The 21,275-nt window shown below is 52.6% G+C and overlaps 7 protein-coding genes across 7 annotated transcripts; 4 read left to right on the top strand and 3 right to left on the bottom strand.

Annotated features, from left to right (window-relative positions):
• The first annotated feature begins 316 nt into the window (after positions 1–316).
• Positions 317–4,690, top strand: ad-8 (adenine-8). Its single transcript, XM_955094.3, has 7 exons — positions 317–829; positions 929–942; positions 1,069–1,149; positions 1,253–1,551; positions 1,620–1,991; positions 2,081–2,440; positions 2,507–4,690. The coding sequence occupies exons 1-7, from the start codon at positions 798–800 to the stop codon at positions 2,639–2,641; spliced, it is 1,293 nt and encodes a 430-aa protein (XP_960187.1). The 5' UTR covers positions 317–797; the 3' UTR covers positions 2,642–4,690.
• NCU09788 (endonuclease/exonuclease/phosphatase) lies at positions 3,011–5,618 on the bottom strand. The gene is made up of 3 exons (XM_955093.2): positions 4,633–5,618; positions 3,539–4,535; positions 3,011–3,456 (listed from the first exon to the last, which is right to left on the bottom strand). The coding sequence occupies exons 1-3, from the start codon at positions 5,303–5,305 to the stop codon at positions 3,258–3,260; spliced, it is 1,869 nt and encodes a 622-aa protein (XP_960186.1). The 5' UTR covers positions 5,306–5,618; the 3' UTR covers positions 3,011–3,257.
• A 741-nt stretch (positions 5,619–6,359) lies between these two features.
• NCU10161 (hypothetical protein) lies at positions 6,360–7,230 on the bottom strand (the record flags this gene model as incomplete). The annotated part of the gene is made up of 4 exons (XM_001727938.2): positions 6,360–6,461; positions 6,660–6,701; positions 6,833–6,953; positions 7,070–7,230. The coding sequence occupies 4 exons, from the start codon at positions 7,228–7,230 to the stop codon at positions 6,360–6,362; spliced, it is 426 nt and encodes a 141-aa protein (XP_001727990.2).
• Positions 7,231–8,560: 1,330 nt separating this feature from the next.
• On the top strand, positions 8,561–8,871 carry NCU10278 (hypothetical protein; the record flags this gene model as incomplete). The annotated part of the gene is made up of 2 exons (XM_001727937.1): positions 8,561–8,725; positions 8,815–8,871. 2 exons carry the CDS (start codon positions 8,561–8,563, stop codon positions 8,869–8,871), a joined length of 222 nt encoding a protein of 73 aa, XP_001727989.1.
• Positions 8,872–11,052: 2,181 nt separating this feature from the next.
• On the top strand, positions 11,053–14,821 carry NCU09787 (hypothetical protein). The gene has a single exon (XM_955033.2). The coding sequence runs from the start codon at positions 11,694–11,696 to the stop codon at positions 14,163–14,165; it is 2,472 nt and encodes an 823-aa protein (XP_960126.1). The 5' UTR covers positions 11,053–11,693; the 3' UTR covers positions 14,166–14,821.
• A 1,334-nt stretch (positions 14,822–16,155) lies between these two features.
• NCU09786 (hypothetical protein) lies at positions 16,156–18,112 on the bottom strand. Its single transcript, XM_955032.3, has 4 exons — positions 18,024–18,112; positions 17,833–17,929; positions 17,202–17,768; positions 16,156–17,115 (listed from the first exon to the last, which is right to left on the bottom strand). Exons 3-4 carry the CDS (start codon positions 17,680–17,682, stop codon positions 16,277–16,279), a joined length of 1,320 nt encoding a protein of 439 aa, XP_960125.2. The 5' UTR covers positions 17,683–17,768; positions 17,833–17,929; positions 18,024–18,112; the 3' UTR covers positions 16,156–16,276.
• A 352-nt stretch (positions 18,113–18,464) lies between these two features.
• Positions 18,465–21,157, top strand: NCU09785 (hypothetical protein). Its single transcript, XM_955031.3, has 2 exons — positions 18,465–19,637; positions 19,699–21,157. The coding sequence occupies exons 1-2, from the start codon at positions 19,338–19,340 to the stop codon at positions 20,947–20,949; spliced, it is 1,551 nt and encodes a 516-aa protein (XP_960124.1). The 5' UTR covers positions 18,465–19,337; the 3' UTR covers positions 20,950–21,157.
• The last annotated feature ends 118 nt before the right edge of the window (positions 21,158–21,275 follow it).

The raw sequence follows: 21,275 nt of genomic DNA, 5'->3' as shown, positions 1-21,275 counted from the left end.
GAAGACGTGGGTCCCTTACGTACCTTGGTGTGGACGTGCTCAGGGTTGTCTACACTATTTTTATTGTTAGGGCGGTATGTACCTATTCTTGGGGTTGAGGCGGGGAAAGGAAAACAGAGGCATCTGGGCGCATGGAATGGCTCATCTGAAGGAGAGGGTGACTTCCACTTTGGCATTGGAAGAGAATTCAGTTCCTTTAGCAACAGCGATTCGTTGAATACGACTTCTGAGAAAGGCCGCTCACAGTCTTGGAATCAACATTCATGATTCCACTTATCAATGGCTGTTGCGCGCACCTTTTTTTTTTGAATCACCTCACTCCTTGCGCCATCCCAACACCACACACCATGCACTAACATATGATGATGTGCTTCAGCTCAGCCCTGACAGTGGACATGGGACGGGACGAGTCAACTTAAGAACTGCCCAGCGATGTGAGTCAGGGCAAGGTGGGTTGCCCGCCTCCGATAAGAAATAACCCCGCTGCGATTGCCCACTTCCACTTGCACTTGCACTTCCTGTTCCTGCGGGACCTGACCGAGCGCCTGAAGCGCGCAAGTGGAAAGAAAGAACCCCACCCCCGCAACTGAAATCTTTTGCAAGGGAAGTGGGCGAGGCCCTTTTCTAGGCTTTAAGCCGGTCCGCCCACCGCGCCATTTCTCTTTCCCGCTCGTCTTTTCGGTTTCGTCGTTTGAACTCCGTTCCGTACCTTGAGGGCGACCTAAAGGTGCTAATACTATCATACCACTTCTTTCTCGATATCGCTTCTGTTTGTTTATCCTAATCAATTCATCAAAATGGCCACTCTCATTCTTGGTTCCCAGTGGGGGTAAGTGAATCCACTTCTTTGCCGAGTTGCTCACACGTCCGGGATCCGGCACACATCGGAGATAGTAGCTGACCGTTTGGTGTTGTTGTTTTGTTTTAGTGACGAGGGTAAAGGTACGATACAAACATGGCATTACAGCCACAGATTACACACACGTCGAATCCACGTCCCCAATCTCAATATACACAACCGATATATGCGACACAATATGCACAGCGACTGACTTGCCCGACGTACAGGAAAGCTTACCGACATCCTCTGCCCCAAGGCCCAGATCTGCGCCAGAGCCGCTGGCGGCCACAACGCTGGTCACTCCATCGGTACGTGAACCTTGATGGCTCCAAGTCCCGGATGCGCCTCGGTGCCTTAGGGACACAATGTACGCCAGCAGGAAAGATCACTGACATTGCCGCCGTGCCACAGTCGCCAATGGCGTCGAGTACGACTTCCACCTTCTCCCCTCCGGTCTCGTCAACCCCAACTGCATGAACCTCATCGGTTCCTCTGTCGTCTTCCACGTCCCCAGCTTCTTCAGCGAGCTCAGCAAGCTTGAGGAGAAGGGCCTCACCGATGTTCACAACCGCATCCTCGTCTCCGACCGCTGCCACGTCAACTTCGACCTTCACGCTGCCGTTGATGGTCTCGAGGAGGTTGAGCTCGGTGACCGCAAGATCGGCACCACCGGCCGTGGTATCGGTCCCTCTTACAGTACCAAGATGGCGGTATGGTAAACCCCGAAAGACACACTACGGCCAGAATAGAGGCGCTGACAAGACCATGTCTCATACAGAGAAGCGGTGTCAGAATCCACGAGATCTTCAACGAGGAGATCTTTGAGCGCAAGCTCAGGCAACTCGCTGCCGGCTACAAGAAGAGATTTGGTGATCTCCTCAAGTACGATGTCGAGGAGGAGATTGCCCGCTTCAAGGAGTACCGTGTCAAGCTCGCCCGCTATACTGTCGATGCCATCCAGTACATGAAGGAGGCCCAGGACCGCGGCTACAAGATCCTCATCGAGGGTGCCAACGCCCTCATGCTGGATATCGACTACGGCACCTACCCCTACGTCACCTCCAGCAACACCGGTCTTGGTGGTATCATTACTGGTCTTGCCATTAACCCTACCAAGATTGACAACATCATTGGTGTCGTCAAGGCCTACGTGAGTTTCTTTTTTTTTTCACACCTTTGAAGCCCTGCAGGGTATGACGTCATGATCTGGTTTGCTAACCCACGTTTCCGTGACAATAGACCACTCGTGTCGGTGGTGGTCCCTTCAAGACTGAGGACCTCGAGGAGGCTGGTACCAAGCTCCAAGAGATTGGTCGCGAATGGGGTGTCAGCACTGGTCGCAAGCGTCGTTGCGGCTGGCTCGATCTCGTCGTCCTCAAGTACTCGACCGCCATCAACAACTATACCGCCCTCAACCTTACCAAGCTCGATATCCTCGATACTTTCGAGACCATTAAGGTTGCCGTCGCTTACAAGGACCCTCAGACCGGTGAGGAGGTCGAGTACTTCCCTGCCGATCTCGACATCCTCGACAGCCTTGAGGTTGTCTACAAGGAGCTTCCCGGCTGGAACAAGCCCATCACTGACTGCAAGACCTACGTGAGTTTTTACCGACTTGGGTCTTTTATTACCGTCTTTGCTGCTTTGCTAACCACGCATCTGTAGTACGATCTCCCCAAGGAGGCTCGCGCCTACATTGAGTTCATTGAGGAGTTCGTCGGCGTCCCCATTTGCTACATTGGCACCGGCCCCAAGCGTGAGGACATGATTGTCCGCAAGACCTCCGCCATCAAGGAGTAAATTACCACCTAAAAAGGCGTTTATGTTTGGGTTTGTGGGATTTAAAGTACAACACTCCGTCGTCAACGATACCATGGACAGGAACAAACATGATATCATATTAACAATGATTTACAACAACAACCACTATAAGGAGAACGGACAACGACAGGAAAAAAAAAGCGAGGGCGCTTTAACTTATGATGATCTCATCCGTCATTCCTCTTTTTCCCATCTGCACTGCGCTACATAAGAACGCCAGGGACAGTGATACCCCCTATACACTATACATCACATGATTTAAACGGCTTCGGATCAGAGATTCGAATCTTTACAACAACTAGATAGAGGTTGTTCGTTGGCTCTGGCGGTGTGGTTAGCCTTTGTCACTTTTTGCGGGTTGTTGGAAAAAAATAGAACGTTGGTTTTTTTTTTCTTTTGACCAGGTGTTCCCTTGTGAGTCTCTTCATGGAGCTTTGCAAATCACCTACCATCACCAAGCACAGGTACAGATCGACATCCTTCTTTCACATGATTCCATTTTTTACATAATACACAGGCTATGACTTCCATCCTGTTATATCCAAGACCTATCCAATCGGAAAATTCGACAAAGTCACATCACATGTTCTTCAGCTTAAAGCTTATGAACCCTCTTATTCGAATCCGCGCCTCCGCACACATCGAACAGCGCAACGCTAGGATCGTGGTCCGAAACAACAGCAGAATCAGTCACCCACGAGCTAACGTGGATGTGCTGGAACTTGCTCTTGGAGGAAGCGAGAACAGGGGAGATGTACATGTGATCGAGGGCCTGGGCGTTCATGTCGTAGGAGCTATTGGTTGGTTGGTTGGACTGTCAGCTATGGATCTGGAAGATAAAAATTCGTGACGACCAAAAGAAGAGCGAGGACTTACTAGGTATAACGGTTTTCAACTGGAGTGTTCAAAGCCTCATCAAGCTCCTTCAGCCCCGACACCTCAGCAAAAGTAGTCAGCGGCTTGACAAAGGCGAACTCGTTGAAGTCACCAGCAGCAATCACACGAGCCGCCGGGTCGGCTTGCAAAATCTTCGAGATGAACTTGGCCGTAATCTCCGCCTGTTGCGTGCGTTTCGCAACCCCGCCATTAATCGGCGGCCTCACATCGCCATGCACACTGCTACCCCCGCCCTTGGAGGTCATGTGCACATTCACCGTGAAGAAGGGCTTCTTTCCGTCTTTGGCAATCCATTCGGCAACCAACGGCTTGCGCGTAGCTCTCCATGCTGCGTTAAGGGGGTCCACGCGGCCAGGGTTGAACTTGAGGCTCGGCTGGCCCGTTTCGGCATCAACGATGACCTCGTTGGCATCCGTGCTGGAGCCCGGGTTCGGGTTCTTGAGACTGAGGATGGAGGGGTTGTAAAGATAGGCAGTGCGGATGTTGCCACCCGGTTGTCCACCGTCTTCGTCATTTACTGGCTCGATGGTGACATAGTCATAAGTCGGGCCGCCAGCACTCTGGATAGCGGAGATCAAGGTGGCCAAGGTCTTGTTGGCGGACACCACACCATCGTCAGTAGCGCCCGTGTTGTCTTGGACTTCCTGGATGAAGAGCAGGTCGGGGGACTTGAGGTACTTGACGATTTGCGAGGCGACCTTGGGCATGTGGGCGGATGTGGGCGCGAGGTTCTCGACGTTGTAGGTGCCGACTGTCAGACCGTTGCAGGATCCGGAGGAGACCAAGCTGGTAGGGGGCGGGGTGAGCGCGGAGGGGGTCTTGATCTTGATGGCGGTGAGGGGCAGGATGGTGTAGAAGCCGTAGGTGTTGGTGACTATACCGGTGATGTCTTCGAGGGCGTCGCCGAGCTTGGTGGTGGTGGGGTTTTTGGTGGAGTCGAGGGGGGCGCCGATGAGGATGGTTTCGGGGTTGGAGTCTTTTTTTTTTTGAAGCAGGTATTAGACATGAGTTCTGTGGCAGAATCTGGGAAGGAAGGAGAAGAAAAGGAAAGAAAAGAAAAGAAAAGAATTTACCCTTGGCGCTCATGGTGAGAGAACCGGCGTCGTTCTTGCCAGTGACCTTCCAGTCACCGATGACCCAGGTATCCCGGTAGCTGCTGGGGATCTTGAGGGCAGTGGGGGCCTTGACGGTGACCAACTCGCCGGTGAGGGACTCCCAAAAGTCGAGGCCATACTGGGCGGGCTTCAGAACAGGGTTGACGGCAGAAATGTTATGTTGAGCGTTAGGGACGCTGTAGATGTCGCCTTCGTCGAGGCTGGTGAACTGCTCGGTGGGAGGCGAGAGAGTGTCCTTGCCGATGACGAGAGGAGTGACAGCGTTGTTGCTGGACACAACGGTGATGTCCGATGGGTTGGTGAGCTCGGTCAGGTACATGTAGGTGTTGGAAGACCTGTACTCAGACACTTTGGCGCTGCCCAGGTTGATGATGTCGCCGACGTCGACGGTCCTGCCAATGGTGCTGCTGAAGACGTAGATGGAATCGGAAGTGGCCTCATCATCGTCCGGGGTGGTCGAGCGGATGTAGATACCGGCGGAGGACTTGGCAGTAACGAGACCGGTGACATCGCTGACAGTCTTGCCGTTGTAGGGCGAGATGTACCTGTTGCCGTTGATCTCGGAAATAGTCAAGGCCGCGGAGAGGAGAGGCTGCAAGCCGGCAACGGCCCAGCAGAGAACGCCCTTCATGATGGAGGAGGAGTAGTTTTAAGAAGTGACGGATGATGAGAACACTTCCGCGGAGGGCAAACCACTGAAGATCTTTCTACCTCTCTTTCTCTCTCTCTCTCTCTCTTTCTGACTCGGACATTGGCGATCGGGGGCAGCAGCCCATTGAGCTTTTATAAAGAAATTTCCCCCAGCTACATACAGTTACATACTACATACCTCTTTGAGTGGTGGTACTCCGAGGCCAGACCGAGCCGAACGGGCAAGAGTGCCACGGAATCGTGGTACACGTGGGGACCAGTCGCGAAATGCCTGGATGGTTTATTGCGAGTAGAAAGAAAAAAAAAACAAAATCAAGCATCCCGCGATGTTACACCCGCTTATCGCACGATCTTGACCAATTCAGGGAAATCACAGCGCGATGACAGAGAACAATCGGCAAACGATGGTATCCCACTTGCTGTAATCAGTAACGTTATGACCGGGACAGCTGCGTTGATTGGTGAGATGGTTGGCACGTTCTTCTTGGTGGTGTTGCTTCACCTTCCCAAACGGACAGGTGCCAAGATGTTGTTGCCAGGGGGGGGATGGAGAGCTAGTCTAGCAGATGGACAAGCTCCGCCGCAGGGTAACGCCGCATAGACGAAGCAGGACAAGCAGCAAATTAACAACAGATATGTATGTACACAGAGCAGAGTGCCTGCGGAGAAAGCAGCAGGTACGCACGTTAATGCAGATGGTTATGTAGATGCGCTCCGAGAGACGGCAGATCAGATCCCGGATACCGAACTGATGCCGACGATGGACTGACTAGTAAAGCCAAGCTGTTGAGAGATATAACATAGTAAATGACAAAGTGGACAGCTGAGCCCAGAGAAGTTGGGAAAGATAATCTGAATGGGAACTAAATGGGCCTGATCGAGGACGGGACCGACCGAGGGGACCTCTGATAGGTTGATGATTCTGATTTACTGAGATATCGGGAGACATTCTCGTACTTGGCTTGAATGTCAAGGAAGTAGCAGATGTGGAAGACTGCAACTGGTGATAGGAACGACCAAAAAGTTGTCTGAATTTACTTATTGACAAGTTTATTAGATGACCTGTAGAGTTGTTGTTGTTGTTGTTGTTGTTGTTGTTGTTGTTGTTGTTGTTGTTGTTGCTCGGAGATGATAGCCTGGAAGAGGTGAAGTAGTAAGTTGTTGTATGGTGAGAAATAGGGCAGTAAGAGAGAACTGTCTCTCGGGAAGCGACAGGGAGTATTATGGAAGGCTGATGAGATGGAGGGACGAGGATAGGGAGAAAGAAAAAAAAAAAAAAAAAAAAAAAAAAAAAAAAAAAAAAAAAAAAAACAACGGACGAACACCCGACTCACTGACTGATGGGGGATGAGATGGGACCGGTCATCGGAAGTCGCCTGATTGGCCGATTGTTTTGTTTATGGAAGGTGTTGGCAGGAGGAGGGACTGTCGAACTTTTACCCATGTTCACGACAAGCCTCTATCGCTCTCATGACACCTCTCTTATTTATCCCTATCCGGAACACACTTGTTGTATCTCCAAAGAGATCAATTTGTCCCCCGATGCCGAGGGGGCCTGAAATTGCATATGCGACACATCGATCCATGTGCAGTCAAGCTGCGTGAACGGATGTTGGCGATCGGCAGCCCTATAGTTGCAGAGCGTCGCAGAGCGTTACAGATGGGTTGATGTCGCGATACGCTAGGGACAAGAAAAAAAAAAAAGGGTCGAGTTGCGGTAAATTTGGAAATTGGACATTGAGACATGGGGAACAGTGCCGACCGGCCGATGTTGAAAGCGAACTTGCTTGCAATGCGGGGGAGTGGAGGAACAGGGCGCGAAGGCCCGAGTCTGGACGGGAGCAAGCAAGGTAGTCGCCGGGAAGAGCGGGGCCGTTCTGGACTTGTGTAACCGGTCTTGGGCATGATGTTCATTTGCAGGATGTGACGGCAGACGATAACAAATTACCGCACCGGAGCCCGGAAGTCCGGCAGCGGCTACCACGGAGCCGAGAAGGCGGAGAAGGCCCGGCCAACCGAACCAACAAACGACGCCAGCTCGGATCCGGTCTAGCCATGACCGAATGCCCATATGAAGGGGGTGGGTCAAGAATGAGGTGCCTAACAGCTTTAGCTCTAATCCTCACCTGATTCTGTTAGTGCTACCGTTAGCCCTTAGCTGCCCCTGAGCATGTCGTGCGACTGGCGCGCGCCGGCGTGTTGAACCCCGGAGTGTAAAATTCCCGGACGAATTAACGATGATATAGGTAGGCCCTGTCCATCGTTTCGTGATATGATAGCCAGCCGCCGATCTTCCTCCTTTGGATGTTTAAAACATGTTGGCGGTGATGGTGACCCTGATAGGGAAACAGGGGCTTTTGGGTTATCACAATCTCACGGTCCACCCCCTCTATGCATTTCAGCATCGGTCTGGACTTGAAGGAGCTGCGGTCTATCCACATAAGCACTGAAAATAGCCCTGCGGAGGGGAAGGGGGAGGGGAAAGAGGAGAAGAAGAAAAGAGGACACACGCGAAGGGTCGCTTGTATGTATAGGTTTTATGCCGAAAAGATCCAATGGAGAGTGGTCAGGTATCGGCTTATGGTGGCTGAGAGGCTGTAGCGAGCTGCCCGGTGAGGCGAGATAGTCTCCAGTAGTACCTTTTCGGTGTCCCTGGTGCCGTAGAGGTGATGATCAAGCTGCCACTTACAGATAGTAACCTCAAAGAGAGGGTGCTGATGTCGACATGCCATCCATGTGGTTGCATGCAGATATATAATGAGTATGGGGCATGCCATTCTCGTGATCTCTAGGCCTCTGTCGATCCCCCATGGTAGGGCACGATGGTGGCATGAAGGGCCTGTCTGGGTCTCATGTTAACAGGCCCATGGTGACCTAGCTCATCTCGGTAGCTACCGGCCCTAGCCACAACGGCTAGACACCCAGCAGGGGCTCGTATCCTCACTTGAAAGGTCTTGGTAGTGGTGGTGGTCTTGTCGTGTTCGAGGTCGTGTCGTTGAAGCTGGAAGAGGCTTGCTTGTCAAAGCTGGAGGAGGCTGACCACCTATGACGGACACTTTCTCCGGTGCGAGACTACCACAGATCTCTCTCTCTCTCTCTTTCTCTCTCTCGGGTGTCAGAGTGAGCAAGGTCGCTGGCGATGTTTTCGATAATAACGGGCTTCATATTTTGTAGTGGTATCGCGTGTTTTGGACAAGACGGGGATATTTGTTTCACGCAAAGAAACAGAAACAGAATGAGCGAGGGTCGTGGTGGTGGTGGTGGTGGTGGTGGAAGTGGTGGTGGTGGATGGCGGTGGATCCAATGTCAGCGTGCCAATGTTGGCCAGGGCAATGCTGCAACTTTTGATGAGGACTGGGGCCGGATGCGACGCTGCGAAATGCTGCGCAGGTACACTACGGTACAAAATGTCATGATTTAGATAGCACCACTCACTGCAAAGAGTAGGTAGTGTCCGCTGTGATGTGACTGTTTTGGTTGTAATTTCAGCCTCTTTTCGGACTCGATCTTCATGCTGCTGCTGCTGCTGCTGCTGCATATGGCTGATGACGGGCATGTTTTGTGGTGCCTGATGTTAAGATAAATTGATGCCGGCCGGCATTGAAAGAAGCCGAGGCAATCAATGGATGACTGGACGCGGACCTAGAGCTGAGGTAACGCCGAACGGGCCAGTCAGGCGTGGGTGTGTTACAGGTCCCGTCCTTGATCCTTCATCACTTGCTTTTCTCTTCAGCACTCTTCGCAGTCGCCGATTGCTGCACACCTCAAACGGCATGGACTTTGCCCTGGCTGCATGATGCGGAATAATGGGGGACGAATCAGCGAGAAAAAAAAAAAAAAAAAAAAAAAAAAAAAAAAAAAAAGGTATCATGACGCGAGTTTGGCTGAGATTCGAGATGCCCGAGCGTTCGTTTGACTTCCACGTGCTTGCACCTGGCTGGGCTTGTGGCGGCGTTAGGTGAGGTGGCATTTGAGTTCCATGGGATCTTGGGGAACCGAACGGGATGTGCCTGAGGTGCCTGCCCCTGGCATAAAAGGGACGGCAGCACCTGCAGCGACGGACCTGGACTCCTCCCGTCAGGGGCGGGCAGCTGAGCTGAAAGATTCCATGGATTCAATCCGTTCCGCTTCGGAGTTCCAGGCACCAGGGGCATCTCATCTGGATCAAGGGACAGGGCAGGGCACACCACTAAGGTGCTTCCAGTGACATCACAGCGGGGTTGAGCCTGTCCTCAAACTCGGCGGGGCTCATCTCCCTTCTTTTAGAGCACCAAGACCTCGCAATATCCCGCCAGCCCACGACGGACTTTAAGTTGCTGCTTGGTTGTCTGACAGTGCCCGTCATTTCGACATCTTGGCTTTACAGTAGAGTAGTTCTGCTGCTTGACTTGCACCACGAGATCGCCGTCCTCTGGATCTTCCTCCAGGGTCCGCGATATGAACTGTTGGTGATCAGCACTCTGGTCCACCAGAAACAGTCACCATCAATCAACTCGCGTCGAGACCCTTTATTGCAGCGTCGTTTAACAAGGTCGCCGACGAGATGCCCACCAAATCATCGTCATGCTGGGAAATGCGCAAAAGGGACGATACTGGCAATGCTGGGAGCACATCAGACATGGCAACAAGGGCAATCCCATGATGTGTCCGCACCCTAATTACAGCGCCAAGAGATGTTCAGCAGTCTCTGTCACGGCGGTCAATGAGGAAGCAAATCTTTGACGCAGACATGACAGCAGAGCAACAACTCTCGCTATCCTCCTCGCCATTCATCACTTGATCCTTTTGGCTTTCTGGACGAGGTTATGATTTGTGCCATGAGGATTTGGCTGTTCTTGTCAAGTCTCGCCCTCTGCAACGCCATAGCCAAAACGTCGGGGCTCGATCGAGCAATATCAGAAACAAAGAGAATCAAGAGCAATATGTCAGCGGACTTTCAAAGCGGTGGAGGACGACTTGGAGAAAAGAAAAAAAAAATGAGACAGACAAAAAAAAAAAGAGACAAAAAAAAAAGAAAACACAGGAACCAGTTCTGCTACACCCATGTACCCATGGAGCAAATCTCCAGGGACCTCGGGTGACCCAATCCTCTTCGACACTATTCCCATTAAGCACCGTGCACTCGTACACTACTGTGTACTATTGTACCGCGAACAGCGTCCATCCCTCGACCTTCCGTCCTCCTTCTATGCAGCTCACTTCTGCAGCTTCACGTGAGCTCAACACCACAAACAACAACCGGTACAGGAAATTAATGCCGGACGAATAACCAAAAGGGTGGCGCCCGTGGCATAAAGTTCCAAGGGACACGGCATACACTGCTGGGCCTTTTGCCTCCTTGGGATCCAATGGCATTTGCGAGTTGCTGTCAGACTGCCAGATGCTTCCATGTTGTGTCACCTCCGGTCCTTCAACGCCACCTTGTACCATAGTGTATGTAGTGTAGAGGTAATCTCCAACGAGATACAAATTGAGAGGACCATATTGGAGGACTTCGCTTTTCGATCGCCAAGTCCTACTAGGCCTGGGGACTACCTGTATCGGAGTACACAGTACACGTGTTTTTCCCTAGCTGATCAGGGGGGAGCCTGGTGAGATATCTCCCTCCATCACCACCCCCCGGCACTGCAAAGGGAGCCACGTTTTGGGTGACAATTTTGGAGCATCGGTCTCGGTGGACCCCCCGACTCCAAAACCGCTGCCGGGGATCCTGTCCACTGCCATTCCCGGGGCCAGGACAGCGATGATTTTCGCATACTTGGCTAAGGGAAAAAGGAGGACACGGCAGCAAACTTCTCGGGCCTCTTTTCTCATATTCTCGGCTTCTCCCACACCACTCAAGTACACTCCCGATCCTATTTCCCTTTTGTTTGTTTTTGCTTCACTGTCAGGCTGTTCCTTGCACCCAAGAGATGACCGCCTGCCTGGGTCGGAATCGCCGGGACGCCTCTTTTCACCTCTGACCGATTTCGACGACTTATTGCTGCTGGATCCCGGAATTGCAGCTCTTGACGCAAACCTTTTGAGTGACATATCTCCACCACCTTTTTTGACAGCTCGGCATCTTGCGCGACTTCAGGGAAAACAACAAGAACCAATAAAAAAAACAACAACAGTATTTTCCACCGAGCGTTTCTTCCGCACACACACACACACACACACAAAAAAAAACCTCTCCACCGCCGAGCGACTTCTCATCGAACAAAACTTTACTTCTCATGGTTCCCTCTCGTTGATCAACTCTTTCGAACCTCAAGGCCTGGGTCTGTTTGGAGTTTTGCGCCTTGGAACCCAGAAACCGCATGTCTACCGGATCCGCGCAACCTCTATAGTTTTCCATTGTTCTACAGCGAAAAAAAAGGCCCATCATGGGCCCTCGATCAAAGTTTCCTTTTTCCATACCGGGCCGGAAAGCCAAGCCGGTCCCTCCGCCTCCTCCTCCTCCTCAACCACAGCCACCTTCTGGCCCGTTAACCAAGGCACAAAAGATCCTTGGCACGGGGGAGATCAACATCGATTCTCCATGGGAAATACGAGCTAGTCCGGCCATCAGCAACGCCCCTGTTTCGGGCGCAGCTCATCATAACGAGAGAGATGCTGGTCGGCGAAGGGCTCATCACAATGATGCGGAAGCGTCCGTTGCCCACGGAAGACGGTGGGATAACGAGCCAGAACCGGCCCCAAGGAATTCGGGCTGGCAACATCACGAAAGGCCCGAAGCCATGAACTACGAGGTTGCCAACACTTCTCATCAACAACGACGACAGTCTAGCTCGACAATCGCATCGTATTACGACAAGCAGCACCAGCTACAACAGCAACAAACACAAAACTCGGCCATGGCCAAACAACTACCATCCAAGGCCCATCAACTACTTGATTACGACAACGGCATTCCAGAGACGATACCCGAAGCGAAGATCAGGAAAAAGAAGTCATCCATGCTTGATATCTCCTCCCGCATACTGAAATCCAAGACTTCCAAACACCTGAAGCCTGATTTGGTTGACTACAGCGCCCATGTTCTCGGGGCAGATATGATTACCAACTCTCCAGCTATGCCGACAACGCCCGACATGAGCCAGCAGCCGACGAAGCGCCGGACGGAAAGGACAGATTACGAACGCTACCAACAGGAATCCTATGCCAACTCGGCCGGGCAGGAGATGTACGAGAAGCCAGGTGTGGATGAGGGCCCGGCACCTGACGAAGAAGTCTCTTCATTTCCAGCGCCGCCTCTGAATCCTGCTGCAAGAAGGGTTTCCCTGTCTCTGTTCCCGCCAGCACCGAGCGGTCGACCCGTTCAAACACCCAAGCAGCCCGAGGGCCCGCCGTCCAACGCTTTTACCCCTTCCAGCTCAGCATCGCCTCACGCGGACAGTGCAAGCATCTCGAGTCGTCACACCAGGACCTCCAAGGCCTCGAAGCGGACAGATCGCAGCATGACCGAGCTTGACCTCCAGATGAACAGCGTCTTGTCTCTTTCATCGGATTCAGAGGAGGATAGCTATGAGCCGTCTACACAGAACTCGCTGGCCGTGCCAATGGGGTTGGGCGAGCAGGGACCAATGAGCCCAGCCAGCACTCGTTCCGCAAGCTCGCTACCTGCCTCATTGACAGCAGATTATAGTCGGACCAAGTCAGCAAAGCGATCCCAGTACGGCACGCAATCGCAATTTCTACCTATTCCCGAAGGTGCTGCGGCAACTGATGTTTCGAGGAAGAGCTCTTCGCGAGGCAGCTCCCACAAAACAAGCTCATCGAAGCAGCAGGCAGCATCGTTGCTGTACCAGACTTCCCGTCTCTCCATCGGCAGCACATCCACCTCCCAGACCGCGATGCATGGTGCATCTGCGCAGTTGAAGAAGGAAACCAATGCCACGCCCCCCATGTCGCCAACCAGCGTTGACTTTTATCTTCAAAATCGCAGCAGCGAGACGTTTGGGGCGTATGCGCCAGACAACAGATCCGTATACAGCGGTAGGAGCCTAGGAAGCGAAGGGATGGGTCCAGGACGGCGTGGAAGCAACACCAGCAGCATCCAGGACAACGCCAGCGGGCGATTCATGGCCGTCACTCGACAGGAGGAGATGTTGCTAGCAGCGCTGCGACAGAAGCGCGCCCGCATGCGCGAGGATATCCTTGCCGAGTATGGAGACAACCGGGACGACATGGACGGCGATGACGCGAGAGATGGGCGCCACTCTGTGCTAAGCGAAAGCCCCACCAGCAGGGTTTCGAGGCAGTCGTCGGCCAGCACGATGCGCCTGATGGAGGCCCACTCGTTGAGCGCGCGACCACATGGGCATCAGCGACCGCAGATCCGCATCAGCACTGGATCCGTCGACAAGAAGTCGGATAGAATGTCGGAGTCTTCGGGACAGATTTTTGTCATGATGGACAGACAGCTTAGGCAGTCGAGGGGCGACGATTCGGAGCCCAGCCTAGATATGGATCGGTTTATGCACTATGACGACGCCGGCGACGAGATTTTGACGAGGGGTGCTTTCGGTGGGCCTTATGAAGGCGATGACAGGCGGAATAGCCGATCCAGTCTCGGTGCGCACTCGACTTCCGGATCCCACAGGGCTCAGAGGACTCCGTCCTCACGCTCCAAGGCTTCGTCGCGAGACAGGAGGGACTCGGATCAGGTCAGCCCCCAGACTTTTGGTCATCTTTGCCGCGAGGCGGAGCGCCGTAACCGAATTGTCGAGGCCCCTGAGGAGGACGACATGGAGGATGGCATCCCCCGCCCTGACTCGCCCATCTCGCCTGGTGACTTCCCGGTGCCTCTTTCGATGCTGAAGAAGAACCTCAGGCTGAGCGCTGTTGGGCATTAACCGACACGATGCACAAATAGCACAAAATCAAATTAAGATGGATGGGAACCCGTGGATACAATAACAAACAACAACAACAACACCTTGAACAAGTTGAACATGACAAGAAGAGCGGTACGAAGGTAGTACGGAGGGAGGCATAGCTTTGCATTTCTTTTTTGTTTATGTACGAGGAAGGAACGGAGAGTCAGAGATACCACAAGAACAAAGGGGGAGGGCAGGGTAGGGCCGGGACAAGGGAAGGCAACATAAAGGTTTTTGGGCGGGAAAACCAATGACTTGTTATCATGATTGGGCAATGGATCAGCAACGCACTAGCAAACCGTACTCGATGTTTTTCGATTCGTATTTTGCGGCCTGGGAAAGGAGAAGAGGCAGGATCCCACGACAAGTCCCTGGCATTCTACGAGGCTGTTGTTGTTATTACCACTAACCGGCTTCTGTACATGCTCTTTTAATGGTGGTTGCTGATCATTGCTGATGATGAAGATAAGCTTTCTGAGAGTTGTAGTACATGTATACCACACCACACCACACTTATACCCGGTTGGAAAAGGCGTGAGGATATGTCATATACATAGCACAACATACACATACAAACTAATAATACGCGACAGACGCGATTGACTTCCTCGGAAGAGGGTAGTCAAACAAGACTGATGCTGTTCTTTGATGCTTCTTGGCGATTCGTGATGGCAGATTGTGAGTGTGTGACATTTGAACGACATCTTCGGAGTAGAGAAGAAAAGGTTACGAAAAAGATCATCATCATCTTCATTCCTGCCCTGCTTCGCGATGAGTCTAATAATGCTAAGCTCTCTGTTCGACCGACTATACTAACCCAGGGTACATATCAAACACCATGTGTCCCGTCTTGGGAAGGTAGCGATCGGGATATATAGCAGGCGCGCACCTGTAGATGCAAAGGAAAGAGACCACGGCAACAAGGCGATGACCAACAAAAGAAGGAGTGAGTTCAAGACTACTGAGTAGTAATTCAAGGAAGCCATTATTACGTACGGACAGCGAGACAGACAGACCGTCAGCAGCTGTACGGAATTTCATGGAATTTGCACTCGTGCAATCTCTCCAAATTCTTCTCTATTTAATAGTAACACCTGCTCCGCCCTCCCAAATCTTCCTCCTCCTCCTCTTTTCTTTTCTTCATCCTTTTCATGATTGACTGACTGCGCGGTGATCAAGAAATCCGCGTAGTACGGTGGAGAGCCTGCATTGCACATCGTGGTGCTAGCCGCCGTTGATTGTCCCTTCGGGGGCCGTCTGGTCGCAATTTTTGGTTCTCGATCCAAGTGCAATGCAAGTTCCTATTGCAACTGTTTTTTTTTTTCTCTTTTTCAATGTGTGCTCGGCCTGCGAGGTCGTGCCATGGGGAAGAAGAAGAGATTACCTGTTGATAAAACAGTTTTTGCACTGCCTGCTGGCTGGTCATCCGCTTGTTGTCGATGCTTAGAAAGGAGGGCATTCCCAGATCGCGGAAAGGGAGCCTATGGCGGAGTGAAAGTCCAGTTGGACACGGAAAACTATGAGTCTACTTGCATGTAAGGAATCCCAAGGCCTCTAGTTTATTAAAGCATTTTCCTCACCTCGTCAGAATCAATATTAACAAATTTTTGGAGTTCCCGCCCTGTCCCTTCAGGTTCGTTGCCTTGCACTATCTGGATGGAAGATCTTATCGCGCTAACGAAGATGCCAGAACAACAGGCACAAGTTTGCTAAAGAAATATCAGACGCTCAACTGCCTGTGAAATCTGAACCCTCCCCCCAAACGGGTAACGCAGGCATCGCCAACTCTGGTCCACTTCCCCACCAGAAAGCATGTCGCCAGCAGCGTCATCCTTGATCGCTTCTCTTCCCTCCTCTTCAACCTACGCAGCAAACATGCCACTTCGACAAAAAACGAATGCGAAGACACCCCGCACAATGACAAGACAACACCTCAGTTGCAATCTACCGAAATCTACGCCGACAATGCTCTATGAACAACCATACATAACCAACCAGAGAAAATGACATAACAATCATCGGCATCATTCCATCGTTTTCCCGTCCCTCCTCCACAACCGCATCGCGACCATGGCCATGACCATGCCTCAGCCCTGCCTTGCCCTTTCCTGCCTCTCCACCTCCGCGCGGAACACATTCACCCCGCCCAACCGCGCACTAGTCGGGCTCGTCGGCGACCAACTGTCCCGATCCGTCAACTCGACACCACCACCACCACCACCACCACCACCACCGCCCTTGTTATCCCCCGCGCCCCTCGTCGCGATCATCCCCTCTTCAAACCCCGACACTCCCGCGCCAGCGCCTCTCTTCCCGCCAACCCTCTCCGAATAACTCTTCCTCACTCCATACCCGCTTCCACCACCCCTACCTCCCGGTCCTCCCCTTCTCTTACCGAAGAGTCCACCAACCCACGGCACTGCCCCTTTCTTCCTATATCCCCACACCGCAAAAGCGAACAATCCACCGAGCACCAGCAGAGACACAATGGCTACGGGGACGGATATGGCGATTTTCTTGCCCTTGGATAGGTCACCAGGGTCACCGACCAAACCGTCATCGTTGTCGTCGTCGTCGTCAACATCATCGGACTGGTAACCGTTGGTGACGTAGACCAAAGGACCTTGCTTTGTTTCGGTCGGCGCGTCTTCGTCGTAGTTACCGCTGGCCCAGACAGCCATGGTGATGTTGAGTCTGATTATCTGGTGCGAAGAGGAGGATCCCAGGAATGATCTGGGAAGGGGGAGCAAGGCGAAACCTTGGTCGGCGGGGAGGATGGAGAAATGGGGGAGGGTTGGGGTTACGGGCTTCGGGGAAGAAGAGGAGGAGGAGGAGTCTTGGGAGAGGGAGTCAGGGACGTTGGCGGTTTGAAGAAGGATTTGCACACGCTGGTTGGGGAGGGCAAAGTAGAGGGTGTTCCATGTTACTACAGAGGGGAGGTATCAGCATGGTTGGTGGACCTGGAGGATGCGAAATAAGTATGCAATGGGTCAAAGGGAGGGAAAGACTCACTGTAGTACCCCTGTCCAGGCCTCAGGATCGCATCCCGCTTTGGAGCGCAGAACGGCTCATCGAGCGATTGCTGCGGTAGACAAGCCAGGAACTCGCCGCGGGGGTCGGTCGCTCCCGAGATTCCCAAGGCAGTTGGAGCAGGGTTGAGGCTGGTGAAGGTCGCCAGAACCCCGTCGTCTTTGAAGCTGCTGTATGCTTTAGATACGGTGAGATACGGCGGGGGCGCGCTTTGGGTGTTTTTGTCGCCGTCGCGGTAGGTCGTCACGGTGGGCGTGATGGTTACGCCCTTGGTTGTGGCATCGACGTGTACCCAGACTTTGGGCGAAGGGGCGACGGTTTCTTGGGCCTGAGGCTGTGGTTGTGGTAGGGCGTGGGCGACCAGGGCGAAGCCGGCCAGTGTTATCGCGAGAATGCCCCGGAGGGTTGGATGGAGATCCATTTTGAGGGATGCTGTTTTGCGAGAGAGCGATGAGATAATCATCCCAGGCAGACGACGGAGAGGTTGCTTTTATCTGCTGGATTGACTAAGCTCGCCACACACATCATCCGGTCGTTGGCAGTGCCGCTCTGCTAACATCGTGATCAGTCCAATTGCATAGTATTTGCTTGGACGTGGTTGGGCGCTGCTTACATCATGAAACGTTACCGGCCGCTGTCAACCAGTTTGGCATCAAGGAATTTGGCAGCCTCGCGATTATATGAACGGTGTCACCAATGTCACCAACGAACTGTGAGAGTTCAACAAGAGGTTAAGCTTCGTATGCCGTGCAAAGTCGATTTTGGAAGCAGGTTTACGGTGGAAGCAGATGCGTATAAACTGACATTAGAAGGCAAAGCTGTCTTCGCGGGTCATGTACATGATCTCTCTGCACCAGAGTTGCCGCGGATGGTCGGTTCCCATGAGCTTGGACACGAAGAGTCTCTATGCAAATATGGTGTAGGGGGTGAAGGTGTGTTTTTCTCTTTTTTCCTTTTACTGGTTCTCTCTTCACTCTCTGCTTCCAGCCTTTTGTCCTATCTCCTCAGCTGCCCACCCTCCATCACGCGCACGCCTCTGCTGTCCCAATCGGGATAAAAAGCAATGTTCCCTCGTGGTATTTGGGCTTCCAGCTTCTTCAGCTGTCAAAACCTCTGGGATAGGCCTGCTTTGCAGTGGCAATGACCTTCCCCAACATTGTCTAAAGCCCTATCGGAGACCCGTCTGGGTGCCGAATCGACGGTGTTATATCACAGTACCATAAATTTGTTTGCTGATGGCTTCCAGCAGCGTTCACTTTATTGTCCATGAGCTATGCGGGGAGCACACCATCAAGCCATCACCCTATTCTCATTTCTTCTTTTGTCTCTATTGATACTCGCCACTCGATATACAGAACCACACCATGGGGAACCACAGGGATTGGCCCAATACTACCCTCTCTGTGAAGATTATTGCGGGGTTTGGCGGTTGAGGATGGCACAGCAATGGTGTGAAGGACAGCCTGAAGCCTGAAGGACATGCCTGACAGCTTCAACCCGCGTCTGGGTGCTACACTATTGGATTCCGTATGCAGGATTATATAGGATGTCCTGGGTATTGAGGAGAGCGGCGACGGGCTTCAAGTCCCAACTCTGACCAGTGCGAGCCGAACACGGCAAGTCCTGACTATGTACCGAACGCCTCTGGCTGTACGTACAGAGCTGAAGAACTATCGTGGGAATCTCGTGGTTGGCCAACACCCTTTTGGATGCACCATGACCGGTCCGGCCTGTTATCGTCGCTTTTGTGGCGTTTTGTGCGGTAAGTCGGAGCTATGGAAATATGGCCTCCTCTTTAGCAGCCGAATCCTAGTTATAGTCGTCACGGGCCTGATGTTTGTATGTCACCACCCTTTTGGTTCGACATGTCCTTAGAAGGAAGCCCTTTATAACCCTCATCGAATGCACCCCTTTTACATGTGTGCTTACATGGCCATCTACTACCTTGTTGTACCCAACCTCTAATCCATCTGTCTGTCCATCTCACATCATCTTTTTCTCTCTATTCTAGTTAACCCGGCCGTTCTCTTACTGAAACAACAGGACACATTGATGTCATTCTCTTAGCTTGTTTGATATCCAGTCACTGGCTGTGTGAATCGGTTTGATACCAGCAAAATGAAAACCAACGGCGTTGCCAAAGCAGCTCTTGCAGTTGGACTTTCAGCCACTGCCCTCGCTCAAACCTCCTGCGACAAAGTTCTTGTCCCGTCATATAACCTCCCTGTCGTTGCCGCTGGATGGCAAGCCCAACTGATCGCCGGCGAGTTAACCAAGCCCCGAAGCCTTCAGTTTGACAGCTCGGGTGCTTTGCTGGTTGTTGAGAGCGGGAAGGGTATCACTCATCATACGCTTAAAGACAATGGAGGCACTTGTATCTCTGTTTCTGAGTCCAAGACGCTCATCGATGAGAAGACGGTCCGTTTCCTTTTGAGTCATCAAAGAAGCAAGATAACCTCAAGCTAACAAATAACAACAGCTGAATCACGGCATTGCTCTCTCCAAAGATGGCAAGACCCTCTACGCATCTTCCGCCTCGGCCGTCTACGCCTGGGACTACGACTCCAAAGCCGGCATCGTCAGCGGCAAGCGCGAAATCGTCACCAACATGAGCAACAACGACCTCGTCACCCGCACCCTCCTTCTCTCGCAAAAGGAAGACGGCTACCTGCTTGTCTCCCGCGGCAGCGCCGACGGCAACGAGGCCCAAGCCGAGGTGCTCACCAACGGTCTCTCGCAGATCCGCGCCTTCGACATCTCCAACATGACCAGCTCCACCACCAAAGCCTACAACTACAACGAAGACGGCATCGTGCTCGGCTGGGGCCTGCGCAACTCCGTGGGGGTCGGCGAGCACCCCATCACAGGCGGCATCTACGCCGTGGAAAACTCCATCGACGGCGTCACCCGCAACGGCAAGGACATTCACGAGAACAACCCGGGCGAGGAGCTCAACTTCTTTGGCTATCTCAACGGCACCAAGATCCTCCCCAACCAGGGCGGCAACTTTGGCTACCCCAAGTGCTTCGCCGTGTGGGACGTGTCCGAGATTCCCAACGAGAACGACGACAAGGGCAACAACCTCAAGATCGGCTCGCAATTCGCCGTCATCACCGAAGACGAAGACGCGGAGACCGTCTCGGGCAACAAACTGACAGACGAAACCTGCGCCTCCGACTACGTGAGTCCCCGCCTCACCTTCCCAGCCCACTACGCCCCCATGGACATCAAGTTCGCTCCCCAGGGGGACGTCGCCTACGTCACGTTCAGGGGCTCCTTTGACAAGACGGATCCTGTGGGTTACCGGCTGTCCGCCATCTCGTTTGATTCTGTCACTGGCGAACCGACGGTATCAGCGGAAAACAGCCGCGACGCTTTGCAGCAGCAGCATCCTGTCATGATGAACAAAGACAATTCGGTTTGTCCGGAGAGTTGCTTCCGACCGGTGGGCATGGCGTGGGATTCTAGCGAGAGGCTGTGGATGACGAGTGATAGCACGGGCGAGATTTATGTGTTGATGAAGACGGACGAAAACCCGACGACAACGGAAGATGGGACGATTGTTACGGGGACTGGATCGGGAAGCGAGAGCTCTCCGAGCGCGACGGGCAAGGGTGGCGAGGATGATGATGAGAATGCGGCGGGTAGGCTGTTGGGTGGTGGGTGGGAGACGAGGGCGTTGATGTGGGCCGGGGTTGTGGGTGTCGCTGGGGTTTTGGCTTTGGTTTAGAGAGGATGTTGATGATGATGGTCTAGGGATGAGTTGGAGAAGAGATTTGTGTCTGTCTCTGAGTGTGAATGAGGAGGTGATGAGTGATTGAGATGTTACATGAGAATAAAGGATGCTCAATGTGTTGAGAATGCTACTACTACTACCGAAGCTATGAAGGCCATATTGAAAGACTAGTACGATATCAATCATCAGAATCACCACTGAAGTTGCTTGCAACACGCTAGACAAGAAGTAAACCCCAGACTCGAAAGAAACGCTTATGCAAGAATACTATGCCGTACCATAAAGGACGAGTAAACAATGAGAGGTAAAGTCACGCGATC

Source organism: Neurospora crassa, linkage group VI (assembly GCF_000182925.2).
Source record: "Neurospora crassa OR74A linkage group VI, whole genome shotgun sequence".
In the NCBI taxonomy this organism is placed as follows: Eukaryota; Fungi; Ascomycota; class Sordariomycetes; order Sordariales; family Sordariaceae; genus Neurospora; species Neurospora crassa.
This window is presented reverse-complemented; position numbering and strand designations above follow the sequence as displayed.

Coding starts and splice junctions, on each gene's coding strand:
- ad-8 (XM_955094.3), top strand. CDS start 798: ATGGCCACTCTCATTCTTGGTTCCCAGTGGGG. Junction 1,150..1,252: donor CAACGCTGGTCACTCCATCG/GTACGTGAACCT, acceptor GCCGTGCCACAG/TCGCCAATGGCGTCGAGTAC. Junction 1,552..1,619: donor CTTACAGTACCAAGATGGCG/GTATGGTAAACC, acceptor TGTCTCATACAG/AGAAGCGGTGTCAGAATCCA.
- NCU09788 (XM_955093.2), bottom strand. CDS start 5,305: ATGAAGGGCGTTCTCTGCTGGGCCGTTGCCGGCTTGCAGCCTCTCCTC. Junction 4,536..4,632: donor TCTCACCATGAGCGCCAAGG/GTAAATTCTTTT, acceptor AAAAAAAAAAAG/ACTCCAACCCCGAAACCATC. Junction 3,457..3,538: donor GTTGAAAACCGTTATACCTA/GTAAGTCCTCGC, acceptor ACCAACCAATAG/CTCCTACGACATGAACGCCC.
- NCU09787 (XM_955033.2), top strand. CDS start 11,694: ATGGGCCCTCGATCAAAGTTTCCTTTTTCCATACCGGGCCGGAAAGCC.
- NCU09786 (XM_955032.3), bottom strand. CDS start 17,682: ATGATTATCTCATCGCTCTCTCGCAAAACAGCATCCCTCAAAATGGAT. Junction 17,116..17,201: donor GCCTGGACAGGGGTACTACA/GTGAGTCTTTCC, acceptor TCCCCTCTGTAG/TAACATGGAACACCCTCTAC.
- NCU09785 (XM_955031.3), top strand. CDS start 19,338: ATGAAAACCAACGGCGTTGCCAAAGCAGCTCTTGCAGTTGGACTTTCA. Junction 19,638..19,698: donor CGCTCATCGATGAGAAGACG/GTCCGTTTCCTT, acceptor AAATAACAACAG/CTGAATCACGGCATTGCTCT.